Genomic DNA, 10,755 nt, shown 5'->3' on the forward strand with positions numbered 1-10,755 from the left:
CACTATCTGTAGATGCAAGTCCATTATAAAATGGAATAGTATTGCATAGAGCTTATGCACTTCACATTTAAATTACCATTACCTAATACTTAATGGAAAAAAAATGTGATGTAAATAGTTGTAAAGACAATTGTTTAAAGAATAATGACTAATCCCAGCACTTGGGAGGCAGAGGCAGGCGGATTTCTGAGTGGGTTACTAGAGGTGGGTTTTGAGGTTTCAAAAGCCCAAGCCAGGCCCATTGTTACTCTCTCGTCTTGCTGCCTCTTGATTATGTTGTAGCTACTTCTTCAAGCAACATATCTGCTTCCATGCCACCATGCTCCCTGCCAGGATAATAACGGACTAAACCTCTGAAACTGTAAACAAGGCTCAAAAAAAAAAAGATTTACTGTGTGGCATGGTGTCTCTTCAAAACAAAACATTGACTAAGACAGAAGCTGGTACCAGGGCGTAGAGCCTGACCATGCTGCTTGTTGGTGGAATGTAGACTCTTGATTAGGAAAGCAGTTGACCATTTTATGCAGGGCGTAATGGGCCATACTAGTAGGAACATGGAAGACAGTGGTGCTGAGGTTAATGTGGACTATGGAAGCCAAGCAACAGAATATTGACTATGATATTAACATAATAACTGAAATCATTGAGAAATCTATCTTTGAAGAATAAAATCAGATTTCCTAGAAAGAGCAATTGATATTACCTTTATGTTAGAACTATGCACTTCTGCAAAAAGGATTTGTTCTGATTTAAGTCCACAGAGATCACTCAGCTGCTTTTTCAAACCTGTGTACTTTTCATCCATATTCAGTCTTAGTCCATATCGTATGGGGGTAGTACCATCTAATTTAATTACTAGTAAAGAAAAAGACCTTTTATTAGTAAAACACAGGTTACAATAGAATAGAAGTCTTACATAATGGATAAATCTGACTTGCAAATAGCAAACATTCAAGCTTACAATTTTTTTTTACATAAATACTAAAATAAAACTTAGGAATAATACTGAGTAATACAAGAATTTTTTTTATGTTTATCTGATAAAGAAATCTGATTGGCTTTACAAGCTTTCCAAAGTTTCTTTCATGTCTCGAATTTAAGAAAAGCATTAATGATCATAGCAACAGCCTCCAAACCTTTCAAACCTGAAATAGTGCCTCAATGTGGATTATTAACATGATCACTTCTCACGTTTATGAAAATTCATTGAAACACATAACTATGAATTTAGGCTACCAAATAAAGAAAATGAATCAGTGTTTCAGAACTCTGTGACCTACCTGTTATTTCTAAGTGCATGTAACTGTCCATTGGTAGTGGTAAAGACAAAAAATTAAAAGGGTCGAATCGGACACTTATATGCCCGCATGTCTTGCATTTGACTTGGGATCTTAGCTGACCATGGAACAAGTCCACAACAATTGATCTATTTCTCCTTAGATGGTTGTCCCAGGCCTATCAAGGAAAAGAATCATACAATTTTATTTTCAAAATTCAAAAGATAAGCCTTTCAATACAATCTAAAAATACTGAATACGTATACTGGATTTAAACTCTAATCACAGAACACTCTTGTTCAAATTTAAATTGTGCCACATATATTTGTGGTCAGAACATTGCATTTATTGCTTTTATAAGAAACTCAAAACCAAGCAGAGCATGGCTGGTTTTAATTCTAATCTTTAATCCTAGCACTCTGGAGGCAGAACAAGCAGATCTCTGAGTTTGAGGCCAGCCTGGTCTACATAGCAAGTTCCAGGACAGTCAGGGCTTCATAGACAGCTCCAATTACATATCATATATCACCAAATAAAACTAAATAAATTCTAGGAAACATGTTATAGCTTTTCGAATTGTTGGCCAAAGTTTATCCTATAGATTCCCCCAAACATTACACGTTACTGCTACTATTATTGGTCACCCTCCACAACCTGATGGTAAGACCCTGTTGTTGGAGATAGCATATTCTTATGTCACTGAACATAGAGAAATTGAGCTGGTTCTTAACTATTAAGTTTTACCTTTACTGACTTGTGTTTACAGTGTTAGAAGGCACTATAAAAGCTACAGGAAGAGTAAACACTAATCTTACTCAGCTATGAACCTTGTGAGCTACAATAGTGACCCATCTGTAAGATAGACCAACTTATACAATAGTGGGACAAACGAATTAGGAGTAACCAATTACCTTTTATTGGACAGAAGGCCTGCTCCATAAGATGGAACTCATACTTGACACTGTTAATGGGGCTAAGAATCTGAGACAAGATAGGTCATAGGCCCTACAGGAAAACTTATAATTTTCTGTTAAGTGAATATAGCAAAATGACTCCTACCAATATACTGGTATACCCATAGATCAGTGTCTTACTGAACCCTTGTCAGAGAAGCTTCTTGTAGGTGAGAATTAAGACAGAGATTCATAATTAGACAACATGCTTAGAGTAAGAGACTCTGGAGAGCTCATTACTAAATAGGATGCCTTTATCACATCCATCTCCTCAAGACTCTGGGATCTATGAGGAAGATGGGGCAGGAAGATTACAAGATTCAAGAGGTGAAAGATGAACTAAAACCAACAACAACAATAACAACAACAAAAAACCCCAGTGTTTTCCAGACACAACAGGGCTAGATGCATATAAAAAGTCACAGAAAATTTGACTGTACATACAAGACCTGCCCTAGTTCAAATCAGATAACATCCTAAAACAGAGAAGGGGAAGAGGGCATACAATCCAACCCCCAATCAAAAAGCTATTTGCAGCTGATAACTACTAGAAGTGTCAAAACTAGTTATCTTGAATGGATTGACACTGGGTATGTTAACCACATCCCAGGGCAGGCACACACTCAGGAATAGTTGGCCAACAAAAAACAGACTCCATGTTAACCTAGGGTTTTGGTGCATACCTATAACAACAGTGCTAGGAAGTACAGATAGGGGATTCCTGGAGCCTGCTGGCTAGCCCATCTGCCAAAGCAGTGAAGTTCAATGAGAGACACCATCTCCAAAATAAGGTGGGACATAGGTAAGATATCCAACATTAATCTCTAGCCTCTATATTGCCTGTGTACATACACACTGCCCAGCTTACCCACTCAAAGGAATTTAAAAAAAAAAAAGAAAGAAAGAAAAGAAAAAAGAAAAAGAAAAAGAGTTGCCCAGCTAAGTAGGCGGAACACAAGACTTTTTAAAAACAACAAAAGACATTCAAAGTGAACAAACCTCTGCAGCTACTTCCCAGTCGGGTCGGCCATCACTGTCTTTTAGTTCCACATATGGTTTCTCGTGGACTCGGTTGAGATCTTCATGAAGACCATCCAAGAGGAAAGCCAGAAGTTCTTGGGAGTCTTGCTGCTGGAACCCATTAAACCTGGGAGCATATTTTGCTATGGTCCACTATAAAAATGAAGAGTAACTGTCACTATTTCCTATCCTATAAAATTTGGAATGAGCATGTTCCATATATAATTCAATCACAGACAAGCATCAGAAAGAAAATAAATGGCACAATATTTAGTCTTCCTCTATTTCAACAAACAAGTTCTAGATGAGAGTTTACTCTTAATCTCAAGTGACCAGAAAAATAAGAGGGATTTTGGCCAATGATACCATCTGTGGTGGTCTGAATGAAAATGGTCCCCATAAACCCATAGGGAGTGGCACTATTATGGAGTGTGGCCTTGTTGGAGAAAATGTGTCACTGGGGGTGGGCTTTGAGGTTTCAGAAGCTCAAGCCAGGCCCAATGTTGCTCTCTCTCCCTGCTGCCTATGGATACGGATGTAGAGCTCTCAGCTCCTTCACCAGCACTATGTCTGTCTCTATGCTTCCAACCATAATGATAATGGACTAAACCTCTAAACTGTAAACTAGCCCCAATTAAAGTTTTCTGTCGTAAGAGTTGTTGTGGTCATGCCTCAGCACAGCAATAAAACCCTAAGACATCAATGAAGCAAATAGCTCTTTATTTACATAGATATTTAATTTATATCACAGCAATAAAACCCTAAGACACTATTGAAGCAAACAGCTCTTCATTCACACAGATATTTAATTTATACTTATGAATTTGTATTTATATAAATAGTAAGATGGCAATTCCTTACACTGAAAACTTTTTTTTTTTTTTCCGAGACAGGGTTTCTGTGTGTAGTCCTGGCTGTCCTGGAACTCACTCTGTAGACCAGGTTGGAAGATTTCTTAGTCTATATAAATGTTTTCTTCTATTTACCTACTCTTGTCTTGTTTTATCTTAGCTTTTACTGTTAGAGGTCTAGGAGCATAGTGTTTAACTTTCAAGATTTACAAACACGCCAGGCAGTGGTGGCGCACGCCTTTAATCCCAGCACTTGGAAGGCAGAGGCAGGCGGATTTCTGAGTTTGAGGCTAGCCTGGTCTACAGAGTGAGTTCCAGGACAGCCAGGGCTACACAGAGAAACCCTGTCTCGAAAAACCAAAAAGATTTACAAACAACTTAGCAATGCTAGTAGCCAAAGAGTACCAAAAGGGTTTACTCTTCATACAAATAAAGCAGTTGGTAAGTTTGTAAAATAGTAATCTCAGAGAAGGACTATTTCTTTGGTCTTTTCTTCCTGTTAACTACAAACACATCAGTATTTACTTGAACATATACAAACATTGGGTATCTAGGCTACACTTAGTGAAAGATTAAAAATAATTATTAAAAAAGCTAAATAGAGAAAATGTAATAAAAGAACTATTAAAGAATTACACATTTTCATAGTATTTTATTGTGCTTACCCGAAGCTTTAAGGGGGCAACATTCTTCTGAGTTCCACTCCAAAGTTCCTGCACCAAATCGCCATAGCATTTAGCCATATGGCCTTTCATACCAATGGGATTTGTCCTAGAAGTTTGAGAGAAAAATTTGTTGTCAAAGATTTCTCCATAATTCACAATCATGTGTGCACAAAAACTACCTATCAAGAGATAGGCCCCTATTTCATATTTGATAAGGCAATGGCATAACATTTCCTCCTTAAAGTTAAAGGAAGAGGAGATTTAAGCAATATTAGATTTCAGATCAAAGCTACAGAAGGTAAACTGCCAGTGGGTCAAAAGATTACCTGTTGAGTTCATAAAGATGTCTCCCTGAGATAAAGTACTGTGTCAGTGGTTGTGTGTTACTAACACACTGGATGCTTGAGTTCATGAAGCATGTGTTTCCCAGGTTACTCAGACCTGTGGCACCCTTTTCTGTGGGAACTGCAACAAATAATACGAGACAAAAGCCTAGCAATAGTAATATTCTGTAGAATGGTTATTTGTATTCAATTTAGTTATTCTGGTTTTTCTTCTTCTTTTTTTGACAGAGACTTACTGAATAGCAGAAGCTGGTCTCAAACTAGGAAACCTCCTGCATTAACCTTCCATGTACTGGCATTATAGGCATGTGTTACCACACTTTCAACATGGTGATTTAAAAAATTCTTTTAGTCAGATAAATAGTGCTAATCTCGAATCAGGGTCTTTTATATAAGTTTTTCTTGGAGTGTCTTTGACAAGCATGATGATCCTTGCTCATTTGTAACCTAGAAATGTTTTTTATTGTTGTGGCTGCTGGCATCTCATGCTAGTCATGGTAGCACACATGCATAATCCCAATACTTGGGAGGTGGAAGCAAGAGGATTAGGAGTTCAATAGGAGATCCTGTTTAAGACAACAAAACACACCTGTGATCCTAGTACTAGGAAGGCTGCACTGGAAAAATCATGTACTCTGGGCCACATAGTAAAATCTTAGATTTTAAAAAGAAAAAGAAATTTAAAACACTTTATTAAAAAAAAAAAAAGCCAGGCAGTGATTGTGCATGCCTTAATCCCAGCACTTAGGAGATGGAGCCAGGCTAATCTCTAATCTCTGAGTTCAAGGTCAGTCTGACATACACAGTGAGTTTCAGGACAGCAAGGGATACACAGAGAAACCCTGTCTCAAAACAAAACAAAACACAACAACAACAACAAAAACAACTACCTACCTACCTACCTACCTACCTACCTACCTACCAACCTACCTACTTAACTTATCCTGTGAGGGGTGGTCCAGTAGTTAAGAGCACTTGCTGCTCTTCCAGAGGACCTGGTTTCGATTCTCAGCACCCATGCAGAGGTTCACAACTGTCTGTAACTGCAGACTCAAGGATCTACTCATGTTGAACCTTGAGGGTACCAGATACACCTGTGGTGCACAGACATACTTGCATTCAAAATACCCATACACATAAAGTAAAAAATTAAAATTAAAAAAGTTATTCTTTTTGAATTTCATATATTTAATACAACATAATTTGGTCATGTCTACCTTAACATTTCCTACCAGTCACTGTTATGAAAGAAATCAACAAAAAAATATGTGAATAATTATTTGTATGCATACATATGTGGTACTAGAAGACCAGAGGTTGATATGGGTTTCTTCCTCAATAGCATCTCCATCTTACTTTCTATGACAGGGTCATAGAAATTATGCTCACTAATTGGCTGGGCTGCCTGGCCAGGATCCTATTTCTGTCTCCCGACTGCTGAGATTATAAATGTATACTACAGTGCCTGAATTTTTACATGGGCGCTAATGATTTAACTTTTGATCCTCACACTTGTATGCTAAGCATTTTATCATCGGAGATACCTTCCTGGCTCTTAATAATTTTGTTTTGAGACAGTGTCTTCTTTGAGCCCAGGCTGGTCTAGAATGCTGTTTCAAAGTATATCACCACCAAAAGTATATCATCTGGCATATAAATTATTTATTTGCAGAGTTAGAAAGATATCTGAAAAATAACTTGACAGTTTACTCAACAAGAACAAAAAAGAGTAAGTTTAGAACTGTCTCTAAGCCAGGTATGGTGGCAAACACCTGTAATCTTAGCTTCTCAGAGGCAGGAGGAAGATCAAGTGTTTAAGCACAGCCTAGATAACATAGTGAGAATATCTCCAACTACAACAAGTAAGACTGTAAAAATAATATACTGACTTACCTTTATGTCTATCTATTTTGCTACTGTTTGCTATAAAGGACATTTCTTCAGGCCAACTCATATCTTTGTTGCGAACTAGAAAGACAGATTGGAATGTATTAACTTACTGTCATACAATTAATATTCACTCAAGTTCTATGTTATAAAAGTTATTGCTAAATCAGAATTTAAAAAAAAATCAAGTATATTTTAGTAACTAGCTCTGAAACTAGTCTTTTAATATTTTGAGTGTTTCATGTAGCCCAGGCTGGTTTCAAACTTGTTATGTGTAGCCAAAGTTAACCAGACTCCACTTCTTGAGTGCTGGGATTACTGGTACACACCACTACGGCTGGTTTTATGTGGTGCAGTAATAAAACTCATGCATGCTATGCAAGCACTCTACTAACTGAGCTATATCATTACTTTCTTTATTTCATTGATTTTTTTTTCAGGTTAGTATACAAAGTAGTGGATTTTATCATGGCATCTTCACACATACATATTATTATAGTTTGTTCATTTCTACTCTTTCTTCTGGGCACCTTAAAGTTATAAGGTACTAATTCAATTGCCAATCTAAAGTAAAATTATATTTAACCATCCACAAAAGTAATCAAGCTTAGATATAGTAAAACTTCCTAAACTTAAAACATCAGAAATAAGAAAACCTTTTCATTAAACTTACAATTATTGATTGAGGTAATCCATTAATTTGATTACATGCACCTAGCAGTGTTTTCATGAGATGTTATGGGAAAGAATACCACAATTTCAACAAAATGAATGTGCCCATGTGTAAATTATGGCTGAATGTGGAAACTACACTGTTGGTCAGGGGCCAGTGCTGATGGATAATGAAAGTCTACCAGAGGAGCTGAGAACATAACATAGTTATCTCACATCCATGAGATCCTAGGTTCAATCTCTCTATTGGGAGGAAAATATTGGTATATTCACTCAAACTCAAAGTGGTAGCCTGAAAATTTTATAAAACTTTATAACCTGCAACTGAATTTACCTGTTGCCACTCACATTTTCTTTCCTTGGTCAGCCTAAGGCTACAAATAGACAGACCATTCTTCTTTTGAAAAAAAAATCTAGTAGGTACGAGATACTAGAAGTTCAGTGGGTCTACTTTAACATAAAAAATATGCTAACTATCCTGAGAAAAAATTTAAGATGGGATTTCTAGTGAGTAATTCTTTAGTCTTACCCTAAACTAAAACTCTATGCCATCATTTGGGAGGCAGAGGCAAGAGGTTGAGAAATCAAAAGTTTTCCTCATCTACTCTGTGAAGTTCAAGGCCAGCCTGAGCTACTCTATCTCAAAAATACAAAAATAAGTAAATAAATATCAAACCAAAACACCAAACCCAACCCACCAAAAATCCCTAAGCCGAACCCTCCCCCACATACAGTACTGTGACCACAACTGCTTTCCCAATCTAATACAGATGCACATTTCCATTTTGTACCTTCAATTACCAGGTGCTGCTCATCTTGGATTTTCAAATATTCCAATCTATGATCCTCATCATCCAGAAGAGTCAGGTAGTTCTGTAGAGGGGGGAATGTTTTTGTTATTTTGAAACAAATCCAATAATAAAAATGAATGACAATTACTATTCCTTTGCACATACACAATTCATGTTATAGATATTTAGTTGTTCAAATCTATAGCTTAGGTGCCAAAGTGAAGGAATGATAATGTGTTCTACCATTTTACAAATGTTCTCATGTTGTTGAAACAAAATTATATATAATTTGTGGAAAGAGTAGATAGGTCATCAAAGACTGAACTAAAGTTCACTGAGAGTATAGAACTTGCAGGAAGGAAATCTTCATTTCACCTTTCAGTGAAAACATGGGTATAGAGTATTAAGTGACTTGCCTCAGCCACACAAAGTGGCAAAGTCAGAATTTAATTCCTGGCAATGTAACTTTGTAACTTGCAACTGAATTTACCTATTGTTACCTACATTTTTCTTTCCTGGTCCCACAAACTGTTCCCTTAATTACTGTAAGAGTATGCTTCTCAATGGTGACTAAACAGACATAAGAATGAATGTTCTAGGGAACAGTGAACTGGGGAAAACTGTACTTCTGAACTAGCTTCAGAGTACAACCAATAATGAAAGACTGGGAAAAACATAAAAGCATTTGATAGCATTGTCTCTAAGGAAGACAAAGGTCAGGGATGGAAATGAAGAACTTTTACTATGTACTTTGTATTTTTAATGTATATAAGTAACTTCAAAATAAATCTAAAAAGAAATCTAGTTAGGTTAAAAACAAACAAACAAACAAAAGTCTGGGCTAAAGATTTGGCTCAGTGGTTAAGAGCACTTGTTTTTCTTTACAAATTACAGGAGTTCCATTCCCTGCACCCATATAATGGTTCACAACCCTCTATAACTCTAGAGAATCTGACCCTCTCTTCTGGCTTCTGTTGGCACTAGGTATGTAGCAGACATACACGCAGGTAAAACACAATGTAAAATCAATCTGCTCTTACTTTATAATGCAACAACAATCTTTACAAGATGATACAGCTCATGTTGATCACCTCTCATGATCTCAGGAGACAAATGTTTGCATGTATATATGCACAACTTAAAAGTCTAAATTTTCACTGATACCCCAGACATAGTATTTAACATAACTACTACATACAAACTATCATATTTATGAAATATGATTTAACTCTTTTTAAAACCCAGAACCTAGTATATAGTGGACAAATGCTCTACCACTGGACTATATCCCCACCATGACTTAACATCAGATTTTCATGACTCTGAGAAGCTTACCTCACTATTGTATAGCCACAGTCGCATATCTTCCTCTTTAATGCGAAGCCTTTGAGACAGATATTCATGAATTTCCTTGATGGTTTGCATTCTACTAAAACAGCCTGTATAGGCTAACACCCGCTTTAGAGGCGCATTTGGAGAGGGTACATTTCCTATAGTTATAATTATCACCATAAGGGAAAAGGGAGACATAAAAAACAAATAGACAAACAAACATAAAACATTGGCCTCAGCAATGGTGACTGTAGTAATTTAGGAAATAATAGAAATAAGAAGTATAGATTTAATAATTTTATAAATGAAGAATACTATGAAACACTTGAACATGGATGGGCATGTAATCCCAGATAAAAGAATCAAGGTCAGAGTCATCCTCAGCTACATAAAGGTCAGTCTGACCCTGTCTCAAAAAAAACCAAAGTGGGGCTGTTTGGGAAAATAAGAGACCCAAGTATCTTAAACCTTCAATTCTGGAAGAATAAAAATAATAGCATAGAGATTTAAATAACTGACATAGTTGGATCCCAAGAATCCATGCTGATAAAAAATTGATATCAATATATGGTTGTCCTCAATCTGGTCATACTCAGTAGCAAAATAAAAGAGAATTCTACTTAAGAATTGGGAGGGGGCTGGGGATTTAGCTCAGGAAGTAAAATGCTTGCTTAGCATGTGTAAAGGACCTGGGTTTAATGCTCAGAAGTGGAACATAAAATAAAATGAAGAGTGAGAGTGGCTGAAATAGAATGGAATTTGAACTCCACAGTTAGCTGAGTTCACTTAATCTAGATTTTAAAATTCAGAATTACTAATCCCATCACTTTCTGTCATTGAGTGGCCCAATTACATGGCAGCGATCATACATATAAGAAATTGGTACAGGTTATATATGGCCAGATTTTAAAAATAAATTTATTTATTTATTTATTTATTTATTTATTTATTTATTTATTTATT

The 10,755-nt window shown here is 36.4% G+C and overlaps 1 protein-coding gene across 1 annotated transcript in view; it reads right to left on the bottom strand.

The window, feature by feature from the left end:
- Usp32 (ubiquitin specific peptidase 32) overlaps positions 1-10,755 on the bottom strand; it is a 141,254-nt gene that overhangs the window by 28,293 nt on the left and 102,206 nt on the right. Inside the window, exons 17-24 of the mRNA XM_028772406.1 lie at positions 9,796-9,950; positions 8,461-8,542; positions 7,004-7,078; positions 5,093-5,231; positions 4,767-4,872; positions 3,230-3,403; positions 1,281-1,455; positions 704-855 (exon numbers count right to left, since the gene is read on the bottom strand). Coding sequence (XP_028628239.1) covers positions 704-855; positions 1,281-1,455; positions 3,230-3,403; positions 4,767-4,872; positions 5,093-5,231; positions 7,004-7,078; positions 8,461-8,542; positions 9,796-9,950 — 1,058 coding nt within the window. The remainder of the gene's footprint in view (positions 1-703; positions 856-1,280; positions 1,456-3,229; positions 3,404-4,766; positions 4,873-5,092; positions 5,232-7,003; positions 7,079-8,460; positions 8,543-9,795; positions 9,951-10,755) is intronic.

The sequence above is a fragment of the Grammomys surdaster genome, unplaced genomic scaffold, assembly GCF_004785775.1.
Source record: "Grammomys surdaster isolate TR1022 unplaced genomic scaffold, NIH_TR_1.0 213, whole genome shotgun sequence".
Lineage (NCBI taxonomy): Eukaryota > Metazoa > Chordata > Mammalia > Rodentia > Muridae > Grammomys > Grammomys surdaster.